The sequence below is a fragment of the Felis catus genome, chromosome B1, assembly GCF_018350175.1.
Source record: "Felis catus isolate Fca126 chromosome B1, F.catus_Fca126_mat1.0, whole genome shotgun sequence".
Classification (NCBI taxonomy): Eukaryota; Metazoa; Chordata; class Mammalia; order Carnivora; family Felidae; genus Felis; species Felis catus.
The window spans coordinates 188,839,374-188,859,569 of NC_058371.1; the positions used below are offsets into that span (position 1 = coordinate 188,839,374).

Here is a 20,196-nt window from a genome sequence, read left to right on the forward strand (position 1 = left end):
ATATGATATAGACTGATTAGGTGATGGGCACATAGATTTTTCGATGATAGGTAGATAATTAGAAATAGATTAGAAATAGATTAGAAATAGTTTTATGTCAGTTCACTTCAGGTTTTGTCACCAAATGAATTTTGGCACCAAAATTTACCACCTCCCTCTGTCTTTACAATATTTTTCTTTTTTAGTTTATAAAAAAAATTTTTGGAGGGAGGAGATGAATTGCAGGTGAAAAATAAAGGGCCAGTATTACTGACCACATGGTAGAGATGAGAAACCCCAAACTCAAAGACGTTAAGTGACTTGCCCAAATTCATTCAGTTCCTAAGTGGCAGGACCTAGATTGGACCGCAGATCTGCCTAAGTCTCTAAAACCTATGGTTTCAACCAGGGATCAGGCCCTTTGTAAAGGGCCAGATAGTAAATACTTTGGCTTTGCAGGCCATACAGTCTCTATTGTGTCTACTCAAGTCTGTTGTAGCACAAAAGCAGACATAGAAAAGTCCTACGTAAATGGGCATAGCTATGTTCCAATAAAACTTTATTTACAAAATCAGGTGGTGAGCCTATTTGACCTCCTGGGCCATAGTTCTCCAACCCCCATTCTTAACAATTATAATAGACTACTTCTCTTGAGGTACTGAGCCACAATGTCTGCTGGATGACATCTAAGATGGCATTTTATGATCTGATTACTGAATATTATCACCAACTTTTATAATTACCAGTCAATCCATCCCATTCACAAAAATCATCGATTACTGACACAATTGTTGACTACACAATCAACCCTGAGTCTTTACCACCATTTCAATAATTACCTTCTATCGAACATTATCACCATCAGGGCAATGCAATCCTCTGAGCATGCCCCAAATGGCAAGTTTACTTGAATTATTGAGGCTGGGTTAAACGATATGTTTCCTTTGGAACAATTCTGGAATAGCTTCCTGCAGGTGACTGATGATTTGACATCAGAGATACAGTTCAAAGCTTCAAGAAAATATCATTCACTGACAATCCAATTCATACTGAATAAAATATGACTGACACCTTCCATAGACATTATAAACCTAAAAAGTAATCTTTGTCATTCACAGTAATGAGAAAAAAATATTTTTCCCAATATATCATTTATGGTTATAGGAAAACTTTCATTCTGGGATGAGTCATTTTGTCAAAATTAAATAGCTAGGCTCTTTTGAGATGTCAGATGTCAGTGAGAATTATGTAGGCAGTGTTACCAAGAGGTATAGAATTCTGATTTCATCACATTTATTAAGGTTTTATCCTTCATCTTTCAACACATACACACTTGCACAACCTGTACGCATAATTCTGTTCTTGTCTATTGCCCATTCCAGGGAGCTATTAGAAGGGGAGGGAAAGGTGGCTTCGGAAGTTTTCTCATTTCATTTATTCATTTAACAGATATTTATTGAGCATTACTATGTGCCAAACACCTTCAGGGTGCTGGAGACACAACAATGAACAGAAGACATGAATTTTTGTCCTCATGGTGCTTATACTCTCCCATTTTCATAGAATCCAACTGTTCTTTTTCATTGCCAAGTAGCATTCCAGTATGTGTGTGTGTGTGTGTGTGTGTGTGTGTGTGTGTGTGTGTGTGTACATACCACATCTTCTTTATCCATTCATCAGTTGATGGGCATTTGGGCTCTTTCCACAACTTGGCTATTGTTGACAGCACTTCTATAAACATTGGGAGACATGTACCCTATAAATCATCAATCTTGTATCTTTTGGATAAGTTCCTAGTAGTGCCATTGCTGGGTAATATGGTAATTCTATTTTTAACGTTTTGAAAAACCTTCACACTATTTTCCATAATGGCTGCACTAGTTTGCATTCCCACCAACAGTGCAAGAGTGTTCCCCTTTCTCCATATCCTTGCTAACATCTGTTTTTTCCTGAGTTGTTAATTTTAGCCACTCTGACCGGTGCAAGGTAGTATCTCAGTGTGGTTTTGATTTGTATTTCCCTGATGATGAGTGATATTGACCATCTTTTCATGTGTCTGTTAGCCATCTAGATGTCTTCTTTGGAAAAGTGTCTATTTGTGTCTTCTGCCCATTTCTTCACAAAAGAATGCAATCTTGACATTGGAAACAATGTGGATGGAACTGGATGGTCTTCTGCTAAATGAAATGAGTCAGTCAGACAAAGACAGATATCATATGTTTTCACCCATATGTGGAATTTGAAAAACTTAACAGAAGACCATAGGGGAAAGGAAAGAAAAATGAGTTACAGACAGGGAGGCAAACCAAAAGAGACTCCTAAATACAGAGAACAAACTGAGGGTTGATGGGGGAGGGGCAGGAAAAATGGGTGATGGGCACTGAGGAGGGCACTTGTTGGGATGAGCACTGGGTGTATGTAAGGGATGAATCACGGGAATCTATTCCCAAAGCCAGACTACACTGTATACACTGTATGTTAGCTAACTTGACAATAAATTATTTAAATCAATCAATCAATCAATGGTATTTTTCTTTATATTTAAAGATGACATGACTGACAGTGAATACTATCTTTGTGTGTACTGAAGGGGCTAAGACAAGCATGTGACTATCACAGAGATAGTACATTTGGACAAGAATAAGAAGGCAGAAGATAAACAGGTTTTATCAATAATCTTTGTTACCAGATAATAACAGTGAGCCTTTACCTTCATTCTGTAGTGTCTACCTTGCAGGCACTTGCAAGAATGCAAGTTACAAGATAGAAAGGATTAAAATAAACATCAATATTGCACAGTAATAAAAAAAAATCCAACCATTCTCATTATGAGGGTCCACCCATACCTTTGACCTGGGCACCTTTGACCTATGCAACCTTTTTGTTGATTCCCAGGGAATATGACCAGGCTGCATGTGTCCTAACTTTTGCTGGTCACCCAACATTCTGGCCTGCTCTTTCCCTTTCGTCTTGCCAAGGCTTTCTATGGGGTACCCAGCTCTTCATGTATTTGCTTACCACTCCCTGTGGGCCCTAAGGGCGTGTCCCTTAAACCCCTCATAGCACAGGCTATAATGTTTAATGAAACCTGGGGTAACAGAAGATGCTTATAAGACAGGCAAGAAATGCATACAATAAATATCTTTATCTGACAGACTAGAGGTCAGGTCTCGTTCTTAAAATTCATTCTTTAAATAAACTTTCTTATTTTAGACCATTTACATTTACAGAAAAATTGCAAAGAAAGTACAGAGAGTTCTCATATACCTCACACCCAGTTTCCCCTATCATTAGTGTCATACATTAAAATGGTATACTTGCTACAATTATGTAATATTGATGCATTATTAACTAAAGTCCATGCTTTCTTCAGATGACTGTAGTTTTTACCTAATGCCCTTCTCTTTTTCCACCATCCTATGTAGAATACCATATTACATTTAGCCACTATGTCTCCTTAGGCTTCTCTTGGATGTGACAATTCCTCAGTTCTTATTTTTGATCATCTTGACAGTTTTGAGGAGTATGCGTCAGGTGTTTTGTAGAGTATCAGATTTCCTTGATGTTTTTTCTCATAATTAGACTGGGGATGTCTGTTCTGGGCAAAAAGTCCACAGAAGTAAAGTGCCATACTTTATCACGTAAAAGCAAGAGTGCCTAGTATCGACATGAGTTATGGCTGTTGACTTCCACCTTGACCACCTGGTTGAAGTAGGGCTGGTCATTCCCTACTGTAAATTTACTCTTTCTTTTTTAAGTTTATTTATTTATTTTGAGGGAGGGGAGGGGCAAAGGGAAAGGGAGAGAATCCCATGCAGGCTGCTCCCTATCAGCTTGGAGCCAGATGCAGGGAAGACCTGAGCTGAAGTCAAGAGTCAGACATTAAACCAACTGAGCCACCCAGGCAACCCTAAAGTTACTCTTTTTTCCCTCTTTCCAAGCCATACTCTGGAAGAAAGTTATGCACAGCCCATATTTTAGGATGGGGAGTTATGCTCCACTTCCTTGAGGATAGAATTTCTACATAATTTACTTGGAATTCTTCATGAGATATTTATCTCTTCTTCTCCTTTTATGAATTTATTCAATAAGTCACTTATACCAATATGGAATATTTATTTTGTATCTTGGATATTTATTTTGGATTTTGAGTTATAATCCAGTGTAACCCTATTTACTTTCTTGCTCAAGTTGTTACAGTTTGGCAACTGGGAGCTTTTTCAGTTGACTCCTGTGTCCCTTCGACATACTCCCATCATTGTGATTGTTTTTCTTTCTCGTTTCTTCCATCAAGTCCTTATTTCCTGGCACTATGAGATGCTCTGGGCTCATCTTACATCTTTCCTGCCCCAGTCCTGAATTTACCTCTAACTTTAACACTCCAACCACTATGGAAGCTCCAGAAATCTCTTCTCATCTAAAAAGAACAGTCAGTTAATGTTGGTGAACCCAGTTGACATCTAGTCAGTCTCAGAATTGATCTCTCTCAGTCTGTTTCAGTCACTCTTGGGCTTCTGGACTCCTGGACATGTCACTCTTGGGCTTCTTAGCTGATCTTGTTAGAGACGCTCATAGTCACACACATGTATTTGTATCCTGACACACTTGTTTTAAAAAAGAAGCTAAGGCTATTTTCTAATTCATTTATGCAGCAATTTTATAGTAAGAATTATGAATTCCTGGCACCTCCAAATGTTCTACAAATGTTATTAGTAAGCAATTGAATTGCAATCTGTATGAGTCACTATTTCACATCACCCCACAATTATATCATATAGTACCAAGAGATATGACATATGTTTATATCATACTGTTCTGTATAAACACAGCCCGTTGCTTCAGTTCTAGTCCAAATGAGGCCTGGGCATTGAGTCAGAGTTCTGGGTTTGATTTTCAGCTCCCTGCTCACTGGCTGTATGCCTTGGCTCAGTCACTTGTTTTCTCTGAGTCTCTGTCTCTAATTTAAAGACAATACCTACTCCCTGTGGTTGCATGAGGCTGACATGAAATAATGCACAAAAATTTCCTAACATAATATCCCGTACACATCAATAAACTGTAGTCATTATTACTATTGAATTTCAGTGTTCCCAGGACCCAGGACTTCTACTCCTTTCCTAAGGAAATACGTCAGAATGATGGGAAATAGTTACAGAACAATGTTTACATAGCATCAGTTATAATAGAGAAAAAATTAATTAATTTACATAGCCAACAATAGAAAGTATGGGTAAGTAAATTACAATATATCCATAAGACAAAGCAGTGTTTCAAACTCCAGATTGCAATCATTAGTAGGTGGTAAAATTAATTTAGAGATTAATAACATGAGCATTTAAAAATTTAATAGAAGAGATATGGAAATAATTACTTTCTGATGTGTGTGTGTGTGTGTGTGTGTGTGTGTGTACTAGGTTGCCATTTAAAATACAATTATTGTGGGGCGCCTGGGTGGCGCAGTCGGTTAAGCGTCCGACTTCAGCCAGGTCACGATCTCGCGGTCCGTGAGTTCCAGCCCCGCGTCAGGCTCTGGGCTGATGGCTCAGAGCCTGGAGCCTGTTTCTGATTCTGTGTCTCCCTCTCTCTCTGCCCCTCCCCCGTTCATGCTCTGTCTCTCTCTGTCCCAAAAATAAATAAACATTGGAAAAAAAAATTTTTTTTGAAATAAAATAAAATACAATTATTGTGATTTGGGGTCCAAAATGTTCAAAAGCCACTGTGATAGTATTATTAGATTAAACCATATGAAATTATTATTCTTGACAAATACAACAAAAATTATCAGCAATTTCATATGGTTCCATCTAATATGTAGCTATTTAAATGATGTCACAATGAATTTTCAGTGATGTGGGAAAACCCTTGTAATTTTAAGTGAGGCATACAGAATTATATACACACCATATGACCATATCTGCTAAGGGGTGCATCAAAAAATGGAAATGTTCACTTTGAATAGGTGATAGGATTATGTGGTGATCACAATTTTCTTCAGAACAGTTTTCTGTAATTTGTTACACAAATCAGGCATTATATTTATGTATACATTTGTTATATATTTATATTTATTATTTTTGGTTAAAAATTTGTTAATGGCCTTTAATGAGGCCATACCAAAGAACCTTCTTCTAACTTAATTGAATGTGTCTATCATCACCTTTGAAAATATTAAATTACCTAAATACACAATATTGTATATCAAGCAAGGTAAGTGTATTATCCCTTCTCTGAGATAAAATCAGACCACAAATCTTGGAAAATTTACTTGTTATTTTTTAGACATTTGATACCTTTTATTAGTTCCAAACAAACACAAACTTTATGTAATACTTGAAATTTTGTTCCTTTAAATATTTTAAAAAGTAGCTCAACTATTGTGGAAATTTAACCCCAATCAAGAGAGGTTATACTATAGAAAATAACCTTTAAAATTTTCATGCAAATATAAAAGCAAGCATAAAATAGGAAATATACCAAAGACATGTATGATTTTCCGTATTGGATCTGTCACTGACTAGTTAACATTTTAAACCTGTCGTACGTCATTTAATGTTGTTTTCCCAACTATAAACAGGACTGTTTGTTGCAAATACCCCCACATGCATGATTATAAGCCAGGATGCTCTTTGGGCACCAGGCAGGAGGGGCAGGATGTTGGTTTGCAACCTCAGTAGTTACTCTGGTGAAATTCCAAACTGGCCCCCTGTACTCAGAGAACAAGGAGAGACTGAGGAAAGAGGCAGGCCACCCTAGAATGGTAGGTGGCGGGTGTGATAAGCAAGGAACTTACCTATGAGGCTTGTCTTGGGCAAACACAAGACAAGTAAATCTCTGTACTGCCCACCAAAATCTCAACAATTTTTATGGAGACCTTAATTGGATTCAGTCACATATACAGTCCAGATGGTCTCAATAAGATCTTACCTTCTCAAGGCTGCATACCTGAAGGGGTTCCTTGTCCAGAAATGGTGGACAGACCATCTATCACAAGGACAGGGGAGGGGTGAGAGCCTCGGATTGCCCAGGCCAGCTCGTGGGTCAACTGGTGTTTGCATCCTTTGATGACCTCCTCCAACAGAGGAAGACTAGTGTCCCTGTCATAGTAAAAAATTAATGTACTAAGCAAAAATTGGATAGATACCTAAAAGCTTACTACTGAACAAGACTGGGATATTATGAAGTCAAATCTCTATGCCCTTCTTCCTTCTTTTGCTTTGATCCTAAAAGAATGGAAAACAGAATTCAGTATCAATCATTTTCATGCATTAGGGAACAGATGCAACCGTCTTTCACAGATAAAAGGTAATTATGCAAAGTACTCTGAGAGTTGTTTTTTTTTAAGCCTTGTGACTCCTGCTCCGCAGATTTCAATTACCATTCAGAAAAGCATGGCGCAAAAACCACATTAAGACTCATTGAGTTTCTCATTTTCCTTTTCCACAAATAAGGAATCATTCCTGTTTGAAATGACTGTTTATTGATATTCTCTTGCAAGATGGTAGAAAAGTGCTCAAGGTCCACAGCCATCTTTTAATGTAAGTAGTTTGGGGATACACAGTACTTAAAAAGAAGATGTAAATCAGGTGTCAGCCTATGAATCAGAATATTTTTGTTGACAAATAATAGAAAATCACACACTAGCAAAAACAATAGGATGACTTTTTGGGCTCAAAGAAACAAAGAATCCAGAGATAGGGCTGGCTACAACTGAGGGTGCGCTCTCTTGTCATCACAAGAAGATGCCAACAGCTCCTTGGCTCCAGGCTTGTTCATGTCGAGCAGATGTGGACCGGGTTCATTTGCATGCCACCCACACATCCCACTGCCTTGACCAAAGGGCTCATCTGTGCCTTCTGACTCTGCCCAGGTCATAGCTCCATCACTAGAGCCAGAGGTGGAGAGTACTGATGCGGAATTGGATGGAGCACCAAATGGAAATTAGGGGCTTACCAGGAACACAAACAACAGAAGTCCACATGCGACTTTAACAGTGCTTTCACTGTTGCTCTGGTCTGCTCTGTTTGGTGATAGGGCCAATGCCACCGATTTCTGTAGGCCAGTGGTTCTCAAAGTGTGGTTCCTGGACCAGCAGGATCAGCACCCCTTGGAGTTTGTTAGGAATATATATTCTTGGGGCGCTTGGGTGGCTTAGTCAGTTAAGCGTCCGACTTCTGCTCAGGTCATGATCTCACTGTTCATGGGTTAGAGCCCCGCGTCTGACTCTGCGCTGACAGCCTGGAGCCTGAAGCCTGCTTCAGATTCTGTGTCTCCCTCTCTCTCTCTCTGCCCCTCGCCTGCTAGCACTCTGTCTTTCTCTGTCTCTCAAAAATGAATATAAACATTTCAAAAATTTTTAAAGAAATATATATTCTTGCACCCCAATAAATCAGAAAAACAGAGGGTGGGGCCCAGCAATCTGTGTTTTAGCAAGCCCTCCAGGTGATTTTGTAGCAAACTAAATTTTAAGAACAATGCTCTAAGCATGTTTTCCACGACCTTGTATCCAGCCCCCTTTTCAACTAAGGGCATATAACTATTACTTTGTGATTTGAAACAACAGGTAAGATTTGTATTGACAACCATCAACCTCATCTGGCCTTTTAAACCTGTCCAGCAATCTCTCTCTGATAAGCCTACCTTCTCATGCTTGGCAGTGACTATTTTGTACCTTCCCAAAAGCCAAATCTTATAGCTTGCAAGTTGTGTATTTCACATTACCTCTTAACCATAGTGTGTTGTATATTACAGGTCTATATAAATTACAACTTTCCAGGAGATAGCAAGGAAGTGTCCTGAGTGAGGTCCACCTTCTTGTAGCTCGCACGAGTCACCTTATTGTCTAGTAGCGTGGCTGCCTCCTCCTTTCCTCAAACAGCTGATCTGAGGAAATCCAACCCTTTCTGCCATGTCATTCAATCCCAAGCAGATGACATCCACTAAAGCTGTCATGTGGGGACTCACTACCCATCTTCCTGCTCTTATCAGCTGCTGGCATCCACAGCCTGTTCTCCTTCTTCCATGTCAACTGAAGAAATGTACCTCCTCCCTCCAGAGCTCGGACCCTCTACCTGCACTTGGATCTCTCCCCTCTTCTCAGAAGGATCAGTCCATTTCTCATGCTCCCCCCCTCTCCCTCACACACATCTTTAGGAATTTTCTCTTCATAAATACTTCCCTCCAGTAATCAAAATGCTCACCTTCAAAAATCTGTCCTGTGATCCCATATTCCTGTTCATTTATACTAGCCCTTGTCCCTCTATTGTCACGGCCACCCAAGAGTTGTGAGTTTTCTACGCACAATCTCCATCATTGTTTGCTTCCTCTATTCCAACAGAAAGTTCTCCCATCGGTCATTAGTGACCTCCACGCTGCTGATCCAGTGAACACTTTTCATTGCCAGCAGCATCTTAGTATCATGATTAACCATCCTTTCCAAGGAAAATGCATTCTTCACTTAACCTCTCATACTTCTTCAGCAGTTTTATTTAGCTCACTTTCCAGATCCCTTGACAGCTTCTCTTCTCTCTGCCTGCTGAATATTGCAATTCTTTGTGGCTTTCTCCTGAGTTCTCTTTTATTTTCTCACTTTAAATTTGTACCCTGAATAAAGATGTGAAATAGAGTACAGTATGCTGGTTCACACAGCATCAATTGTTGAAGACACTACATATACATATACATATGTATACATATACATATACATATACATATACATATACATATACATATATGTATATATATATACACATATGCTACACCAGTGCTACACTGTATTGTAGATTTGTAGTGAGTTTTGAAATTGGGGTTTGAGCTCTGTAACTTTATCCTTTTCCACCTTGTTTTGGCTACCTGGGGCCCTTTGCAATTCCATAGGAAGTTGAAGATCAACTTTTCCAGGTTTGCAAGAAAGTCAATGGTTATTCTTGATAATTTTTTTTTAATAAAATGGGAATCGTCTACCTCCTTGGCATGACTAAGCCAGTAACATGCTTAAAGGAGAAAACACTAGAAATCGTCTTATGAAATTGAGTAACAAAATAAGGATGGCTATTACTGTTGTTATGTAATATTATTCCAGATATATTGTTCAATACAGTTAGAAAAAAGGAGGTAATTAAAAATGTAAAAATTAGAAAGAAGAGGTAGAGTTAATTCCATTTGCCGCTAATATGATTGTACCCATGAAACACCCAGGAGAATCAATTGAAAAACTATCATATACAATAGAAACACTAAGTTGGTTGGCAGCATAAACAATTATTATACAGAAATCAATAGCTGTCATATGTACAAACAAATCTAATTTAGAATATGTACTAGAATAAAATACCTCACTTATAACAGCAACAGAAGGATTAAAATACCTAGAAATAACTATGACTAAGAAATATGAAAGAACAATTTGGAAAAAACGAAAAGGCCTAAAACATATCAGAGTTTAGTATGCTAGATAATGGTCCATGAAAAATGTCTACACCCTAATTCCTGGAACTTGTAAATATGTTACCTTACATGGTGGAAGGAGCTTTGCAGGTGTGATGAAGGCTCTTGAGATGGGGAAATCATCCTGGATTATCTAAGTGGGTCTAATATGATCACAAGGGCCCTTCTAAGAGGGAATAGGAAGATCAGGGTAAGAAAGGAAAGGTATGACAAAAGGAGCAGAGACTGGACTGATGTGCTCTGAAGATGGAGGAAGGGGCCACAAGCCAAGCAATGCAGGTGGCTCCTCGATGCTAAAAAAGGCCAGGGAACAAACTGTCCCCCCACATCCCCAAGATGTGCTCCGCCATATTGGTTCCAGGCCAGTGAAACCCATTTCAGACTCCTGATCTCCAGAACTGCAAGATAATAAACATGTATTATTTTGAATCGCTGGAGTTGTGGTAATCTGTTATGGCAGTAGCAGAACACTGATAATGTTCAGTGACAAAACTGACCCAGACAAGAGAAAGGTCTTTCATAGTCTTAATTAGGAAGACCCATCAACATGCAGCTGTATGTCAATTCTGCCAAAGCTTATCTGTAAATATACCTCAAAGCCTACAAATGCCCCAACAGGTTATTCAAAAGATCTTGTGGAATATTAAGACAAACAAACAAAAAATAAAGAAAACAGCTGAAAAAGAAGACTGATTAGGAGAAAATTGCCCTAACAGCTGTTAAAATTACTAAAATGCTTTCATAATTGAACTGATGTAGTAGAGGTGTATATATAAACAAGTTTACTAATAAAATAAAATAGTAATTTCAGAAATACAAACAAATCATGAAAGATTTAAGGATATGATAACCCTTGCATCTCATATCAGTGGGTAACAAATAATAAGTGTGAAAACAGATGACTACCTAAAAATATTGGATACATTCCAAGTGGAATAAGGGTTTAAATGTAAACAAGTAAATTTTAGAAGTACTTAGAAAAAGGCATGGGAGTATCTTTCTATAACTTCAAATGGGGAAGGCCTTTCAGTATGACATAAAGCAAAGACCTAAAAGAGTAACAGATTCTAGAATATACAGATAAAAGGTTTCCTGCTTGGGCAATGAGAAAGAACGAAATATGGCCCTTTGTAGCAACGTGGATGGAACTGGAGAGTGTGATGCCAAGTGAAATAAGCCACACAGAGAAAGACAGATACCATATGTTTTCACTCTTATGTGGATCCTGAGAAACTTAACAGAAACCCATGGGGGAGGGGAAGGGAAAAAAAAAAAAAGAGGTTAGAGTGGGAGAGAGCCAAAGCATAAGAGACTCTTAAAAACTGAGAACAAACTGAGGGTTGATGGGGGGTGGGAGGGAGGAGAGGGTGGGTGATGGGTATTGAGGAGGGCACCTTTTGGGATGAGCACTGGGTGTTGTATGGAAACCATTTTGACAATAAATTTCATATATTGAAAAAAAATTAAAAAAATAAACATTAAAAAAAAAGTTTCCTGCTTTGCAAAATTCAAAATGAGAAAAATAAAAAGAAATAGCAAACCTGGGAAACAATACTTGAAGACACATCCCAGATAAGGGATAATTTCAGTAATATGTGAAGCAAGAATTTCTATAAATCAAGACATTTGAAAAAAAAATGTTCAAATTTATTTATAATAAGATACAAATGTAAGTAATCTGAGAAATAGTTTTCTATAAAATTGAAAGCCATCAAAGTTCGATGCCATATAGTGTTGGCAAACTATAATATTCTTATACATAAAAAATATTCTTATTCATAGAGTTTGAGAGGGTAATTTGAGTACAATTTGGAAGTAACTCTAAAATTTACAAATGTTTAAATCCTTTAAACAAAAATTCCACATCTAAGCATTTATTCTACAGATGTATTTGTTCAAGTATGAATTATGTATACATGAGGTCACTCTTTGTAACATTGTTTTTAATAAAACTGGAAATCTTTAAATACTCCTCAATGCAAGACTAGTAAACTGTGTTACATTCATACATACTATGAATGTGAAAAAGATTGGAATTATTTCTAAGATTGTTAGGTGGAAAAAAAAGTACAGAATATCCTGTCAGACTATTTGTGTAAAGGGAGGTGGAATATATATAAGCAAATATGCCTTATACTTGTATCCGCACAAAACTCCTTGGAAGTAAATTCAAGAAGCTACTAATGCCACCTGCTTATGGAGAAAGAAAAAGGGTGGCTGGGTCCAGGAATGGGAGAAAGATTTTTTTTTTATCAAACATCTTACATATTTTTAAATTTTGAACTATGTGAATATTACCTACATTTAAAAGTAAAGAAATTAAAATTATCATTAAGAAACTGAGACAAGAAAACAGCTATAAAATGATGAATATGGAAATGCAGAGAAAAAAGGAAATTCACCCAGAAAGCCACTTCTGCATGTCCCTTCTGCTCTTTTGTCCCTACCTAACAATGGATTATCAAATCTGTGTGAGCTCAGAATTAGCACATTGCAATGTTAGCTTTGCTTCACATGACAGCAAATATATAGGGAGTTGATCAAGTCAACATGGTTCATCTGCAATGCAGTCACACTAGCCTCACCCTGATATTGGTTAAGGGCTCCAACTGGTTGACAAACACAACCAATGCCCTTACTAGACACTGTTCTAAATAGCTTAACTCTCATAATCCTCACCAAAACTTTAGGAAGTGGATACTCCATCCTCCATATATAAAAATTGATGCAAAAGGATATTAAATTGTCAGAGGACGCAAAGCTCTCAAGTGACATAACTGGAATTTGAGTTCAGGTCATCTGGCTTCCAGCTCCATGCTCTAACCCACTGCCCACATGTGTGTTATAACTTGATTTCTAAGGAAGTTGGCCCATATCTTTAAGACAGACCATGTTTCTTGTTAGCAGATCTTTGTCATGTGAAATGTACTATGTATGTGCTCGTGCCTGTATTTAATAAGATACAGTGTTACTAGATTTTTTGCAGTAGAAGAATTGTGTGCAATTGTGGTAAAAAAAAAAAAAAAATACAACCTGGGGCGCCTGGGTGGCTCAGTCAGGTAAGCCTCTGACTTTGGCTCAGGTCATGATCTCATGGTTTGGGAGGTTGAGCCCCGTGTCAGGCTCTGTGCTGACATCTCAGAGGCTGCCTGGACCCTGCTTTGGATTCTGTCTTCCTCTCTCTCTTACCCTCCCCTGCTCATACTCTGTCTCTCTCTCTCTCAAAAATAAATGAACATTACAAAAATTTTTAAAAAAAACGATACAACTTAGAGCGTGCATCCTGTCATTTGGGTGTCTGCCCTCATACAATTTTCAGTTCCACAGTTGATTTAAGTCACAGCTTCCAATTCAAAGATGAGAATGTTAAAGGTATGGAGTGGCTTATGCCCACAAAGAACTCTGAGAAACAGACGTCCAAGAACACATTACCTTACTAATTGTTCAAAATCGAGGGTTATAACACTTGCTTCCATCATTTGAGACTTGTCTCACCCTTTGTGTTGTATTTTTTTTTTTTTTTAGAAATGTCATATCAAATTATACTTTTCTTTCTAGGATTTCATCAAGGGTCTTTCCATTTTGCTCCGGGGGACAGTACAAGAAAAACTCAACTGGGCATTTAATTTGTATGACATAAATAAAGATGGCTACATCACTAAAGAGGTAAGGGATGCCTCACCAACACCACTCTCCGCTTTTTTTTTAACGTCCAAATGTTAATCAATTGAATTTATTAATTTGAAAATAGCTTTTTCAGGAAATCTAAAATATTTTATGTGGTGGTGGTGAACTATTCTAGTAAAAAACGGGCAATGAAAAGGATTAGTTTTTGGTGCATCTTCAAGATGGAAACAAAACACCTAAGAATTATACCCCGGTTTCCTAATGACATTCAAACAAATACTGTAAATCGGATAAAGACTGTGGTTGGAATCAGATAGGAAGAAAATACATTCAAGCCAGGCTAGAATATTTGACCTGTGACCTTCCCCCTCCAATATAATATGGTCCATATGGAGACAATTTTAAAATTACATAGGCTGTGCAATGACCTCTATCGTGCAGAACAGGACCTGGTGCATTAAGGGGCCCCTAAACTTCCAGACAGGCTATCCAAGAAAGAAGGCCCACAGACCAGATTAAGGTGCTCATATCAAATGGTTTGTTAAAGCAATTAAAACACAGTGAGAAGCAAGGGGAAAGGAATGAGGTAAATTAACAAATTTAGGATGGGGTTCAAATGGCGTTGAAGTACCAACTGAATCCTGGAGGGGGCGCTCAATATCCATACGTCCTTTCTCACCGCCTCACTTTCCTCCCCTCCGTTGAGTTTTGAGCATGAAGCCTCTTAAACAAAGGGTACCCTGGGCCAATGACCTGACCTTGCTCAACTAGAGACATAGGGACAAGTACACCTGATCACAGGTACAGTGTGACCATTGGCCTGTTCAAAGGCCATAGGTTTTGTGTTTTTTGAGCAGAATACACATGGGACCAGAATGGAAGACCTCATGAATGTTAAGTATTTATGTATATTGAGCGTATCTTGAATACTTAGTGCCTCTTATATCTTGTGTACAGTAATAAACTAAGGTTGGTACTCAGATGCCTCAGGAATATTTGCTACCTCTTCGCCCTTCAATCCCTTTCTATCTCTATGTTTAACATATACATGCTAGTCTTATATTTCACACATTTCATGAATTCTGAAGTCAGACAAACTTCTTGCTACTTATCTAAACTCAAAACATCTTAAAATGTTTATGATTTATAAACTATAAACTCCTTTATCATTAATAATAGAATTGGATACTCTCATCTGTATTATCAGCTTAATCTAGTCTAGACTTTTATATGGGAATTTCATTATGAAGGCAATAAATGTGAAACAATAAATCTGAATGAGTAATTAGATATTATTCTTACTAATACTGACAATGGAAAGTCAAAAACTAGATTTTGTTTGAATTAAAAAATTAATGAAATTTCAAGGGATTTCTCAGTCATGATATCTTGACTAACCTACATGTGTAATTTCTTCACTTCAAGCCACAGTAGGAAAAAAAACAATGAAAATCCTCATAAGCTTTGAGACTTACCAGCTAGTTTTAGTATAATTCTCATGATATGGAGTTCATTCTCAATAAATCAACATGTAAGATATATAACAAATCAATAAAACAAAAAACAGTGTATGTGAAGTGTATAGAAATCCAAATCTCAAACCAGAACATTCCTGGGGTGCCTGGGTGGTACAGTCAGTTAAGCGTCTGACTCCTGATTTCAGCTCAGGTCATGATCTCCCAGTCCTGAGATCAAGCCCTGCCTCTGACTCCATGTTGGGGGTGGAGCCTGCTTAAGATTCTCTCTCCTTTTGCTTCTCCCTCGCTCTCTTTCTCAAAAAAAAAAAAAAAAAAAAAAAAAAAAGTTTTAAGAAAAAACAAAAACCGAAAACAACCAGAATATTCATTTCCTGATCATCTCAGATATGTGGGAATTTACTTCATTTTGAAACCAGTATCAAAATTAGTTCTGACATTCTGATCCTGCAGCTTTTAAGGCACAAAACTGTTGTGTTTTCCTCTGGGACAACCAAAACTTAACGAATAATAAAAAAATTTTTGAAATTGAGTAGCAATAATGTCAGACTGGTTTCTTCATATAATGCATGCAGTCTCATGTGAGTGCCTTTTACTTTTCAGGAAATGCTTGATATAATGAAAGCAATATATGATATGATGGGTAAATGCACATATCCTGTTCTCAAGGAAGATGCTCCCAGACAACACGTCGAAACATTTTTCCAGGTAGGAATGCAAGTAGAAATCAGAGAGGGGGCAAAAAAGAGTAAATTTCCTAAAGCTTGCAAAGTGTCACGATGATTCAAAAGAATGCAAAGGGAAAAAATAAAAAAAAACTTTTACTGAAAGGGACAAAATAATAGACCATGAAGTATCATACTAATTTAATAATTTTGGATTTGAATGCATTATAATACTGATAACTACACTTATTGAACAGTCACTATATCCTGGAAAGAACACTAAGGAATTGCCATGTTTCACATGTTTGTTTCTGGGTTTGTTTTCAATTATTCTCACAAGAATCCTTAAAATTATAAATCCTCATTAGCCTCAATTTACAGATGAAAAAACCAAGGCTCTGAAAGTGTCCGCAAACTGCCTGAACTCTGTCAGAGCTAGAGTGCCAGATTTTACGTAGGGCAGCAATTCTAGATCTGCACCACATTCTTTTGAAAAGGGAACAGCTTCACAGCAGTTGGTCATATGATTCTTATCACTAAGAATGAAGCAGATCCTCCCCATAAAACAGGCGGGTGGATTTTTCACTCGCTTCAAGTGTCAGGGTAACAAGGGATGAGTCGGAATAAAGTTTCTTGTTCTTTTCTTCCAAACAGAAAATGGACAAAAACAAAGATGGAGTCGTTACCATAGATGAGTTCATTGAAAGTTGCCAAAAAGTAAGTTCACAGTAGTAAAGAAACTATCCCTTTTGCTTTCATAACAGCCAGACTAAGTAAAGTCAGCTAGCCACCATGAACTGAGCACAATATAAACTTTACCTAAGCTTACCAAATTCGTACGCAGCTAAGAGAAGCTACCACTCTAAAAACAATTGTCAATTTAATTATAATTCATTAATTAACATTTATAGAGTGCCTACCCTTAGGAGAGCCACACAGAAAGCCCTAAAGATAGAACTATTACAAGTATACTGCATTTTCATTCCTTAAATCCTTTAGAGTATTCATTACTGAGGGTAAAACATATGTGAGCTTTGAATTGCTCTTTGCCTAAACTTAGCACATAACATATTGTCTCCATAGACGTATAATTCCAGTACAGCCAAGTGTACTTCACAGGCCGAGTTTGCATCCGATTTCTGAGAGAAACGCGTCGCTTTAACGTAGGCGCACCCGAAATGGCTCTTTGGCTGCGCCAGTAATGGTCTTCAGTCATAAAAAACAAAGCACAGAAAATTCAGAGGAGAAATCCAAGTGGTTCTCCATTGTCTGATGGGAGATTAGTTTTAGCTTACCTAAAGTTATTTGACTTGATGCCTGGGTAGAGCCACAATTAAGAATGAATATTTTTAAATAAACATAGAGAGGATGAGGTTTGTTGATACTTTAGCTTTTCTCTTCATTTTCAAGTTGACACACTTTTCCTTTGTTGGCGCCTGCTCGTTTCTCAACTCACATTTCGATGTGGCGGCCTTTGCAAGGATCAATTTGGTGGTATCAGTCCGCTGATGCAGTTACTTACTTGGCTGATGCAATTACTAGCAAGGGAAGTCGGCACAAGTTCAGCTATTTATCATTACTGTAAACAGCTCACTGAGTGCCATTCATATACAATCTCCAAGTGTCCCTATAATGTCAAAATCTGTGCTCTTCAGTTTCTAGGGAATATGCTAAATTGCACACAGCCACTGTCCAAAGGTTGCTCTCAACAGTCCCTTTTCTGACACTGAGAGACCATTCACTTTTTTTTTTTAATGTTTATGAGAGAGAGAGAGAGAGAGAGAGAGAGAGAGAGAGAGCACGCGAGCAGGAAGAGGAGCAGAGAGAGGGAGAGAGAGAATCAGGCTCTACACCACCAGAGCAAAGCCGAACGTGGGCCTTGATCCCACCAGGGGAACCGTGAGGCCACGACCAGATCCCAAATCAAGAGTCAGACGCTCAAACAACTGCACCCCCCAAGCACCCCATGAGACCATTCATTTTTAAAGGCTCCTGAAGGCCATACAGATTTAGCCCTAAGAGACCCAGAAAGAGAGGTGAAAGGACTACAAACACGTCTCCCAAGCCCCACCTCCAATCCTGAATGAAGTTGGCTCTTGGCTCGCACACAAACCCTGCTTCCTTCTACATGTACAAATCTCTGTGATTTGGCCTGTGATCTATCTGGAATGCCAAAATTTTGCATTTGCTCCATTTTTTTTTTTTTTCTTACCCTCTACGGCTCTCTAGTTTCCATTCTGGCTTTCTAATTTGAAAAAAAAAAAAATCTCTATTGACACCCAAGTAAGATTCAAATGAAATACTGAAAGCCTGCAGACTTTACATTTGTAAAATGGGCTCTCCATAGTTATCTAGATGGAAAAGGGAGAGAATGGTATCTATATGTGCAAACACTTAGTATTTGAGCTTTTGGCATACGCAGTGGGGGGCGGGCGGTACTCAGAAGCAGAACAGTGTACTTGCCCTTCCAGCCACGCTTAATTTAATCCCACTGTGTTTCTCCCTTACAGGATGAAAACATCATGCGCTCCATGCAGCTCTTTGAAAATGTGATTTAACTTGTCAAATGCATCCTCAAACAGACAAATGTGAACTACTGTACCACACTTAAACTTGGAGCTACCACTTTTAGCATAGATTGCTCAGCTTTACACTGAGGCATATTATGCAAACAAGCTTTGTTTTAATATAAAGCAATCCCCAAAAGATTTGAGTTTTCCAGTTACAACTTTGCATCCTTTTCATAATGCCACTGAGTTCATGGGATGTTCTAAGTCATTTCATGCCCTGTGACTCTTCAAAAGTACAGAATCTGGCAGAGAGTTTTCCTGATTCTTTAGCCATGGGATTATTCAGCTTTCCCATTACCAGTGATTTTAAAATATCAGTGTTTTTTGCTACTCAACTGTATGTATTCAGCCCCAGGATTTTAAATGGTTTTCTAAACTATTGGCATCTGCATTTAATTTCCAGAAATTAATTTTCATGTTTGTATGCTGTAATTCCATTTATACACTAAGTAAACAAAACAAGATCACTATGATTAGTAACAAGCAAACACACAGTCCCAGTTTCTATGGATTTGCTGCTTTCTGTTAAAGATATTCATTTATCTGGCATTTTTTACAACATGAAACAAATTAGTTTATCACCAGATGTCAGCATATGCCTAATAAAGCTTATTTAATAAGCATTTCTTAATTTTTCATAATACATATTATAGCCAAGGCCTACACGATATATATAATTTTGGATTTGTTCAATCCTACAGGTGGACTATTTTCTATCTTGTCACTAAGTGGAAGTCCGTGAAGGTGTGGAACAAAGCAAGGATGTTTATAGGCACATGCAAAGGGTCAGGGTATCTGTCCTCGAGTTACATGGTAATGCTTAGTAACAAGTAATCCCTAACAGCATTGAGGGCCTATTCCATCCCCTCTCCCTTGACTCCTTCAAGACACCTTTCTATTACATGCCATTCAGGGACAAAGAAACCTGGACTACCCCAAGAACTACAGGGAACAAAGAGCAAGCAGAATTCACTTTGAAAGCATCAGTGACTCCATTTTATCAATAACTACCATATCAAAACTTCGTTAAAGATGAAAATAAATGCTAAGCAATTCATCTGGACTGTCTTATGATTTAGCTCATCGTAACACTCCAGCAATTCAGATTCTCTTCAATGATCTTAAGCCAAAATTGTCAAGTGGCCACAACATCACTTAGGATACACACACTTTCCCTACTTTGCAGAAATACCACAAAGACCGAGAGGCTACAGTGGGAGGAAATTAGCGACTGTCCTTGCAACACTAAATCAGGTATCTATTCTGGTGTAGAGATAGGATGTTGAGAGCCGCCCTGCTATCACCAGTGTAGACATTCAGAGTAGTACAGTACATGTACACTGAAATCCGCCATCGCGTGTTTGTGTAAACTCAATGTGCACATTTTGTATTTCAAAAAGGAAAACTAAAAGCAAATAAAATGTTTCTAACTCTACT

The 20,196-nt window shown here is 38.0% G+C and overlaps 1 protein-coding gene across 5 annotated transcripts in view; it reads left to right on the forward strand.

Moving 5' to 3' along the window:
• The window catches only part of KCNIP4 (potassium voltage-gated channel interacting protein 4), a 1,156,450-nt gene extending 1,136,256 nt beyond the window's left edge, over positions 1 to 20,194 (forward strand). For all 5 annotated transcript variants that reach the window (XM_019829697.2, XM_019829694.2, XM_019829696.3 and 2 more), the window contains 4 exons: positions 13,981 to 14,088; positions 16,128 to 16,232; positions 16,844 to 16,906; positions 18,700 to 20,194. In XM_019829697.2, the coding sequence (XP_019685256.1) occupies positions 13,981 to 14,088; positions 16,128 to 16,232; positions 16,844 to 16,906; positions 18,700 to 18,747 (324 nt within the window). In that variant the 3' untranslated portion in view covers positions 18,748 to 20,194. The remainder of the gene's footprint in view (positions 1 to 13,980; positions 14,089 to 16,127; positions 16,233 to 16,843; positions 16,907 to 18,699) is intronic.
• The last annotated feature ends 2 nt before the right edge of the window (positions 20,195 to 20,196 follow it).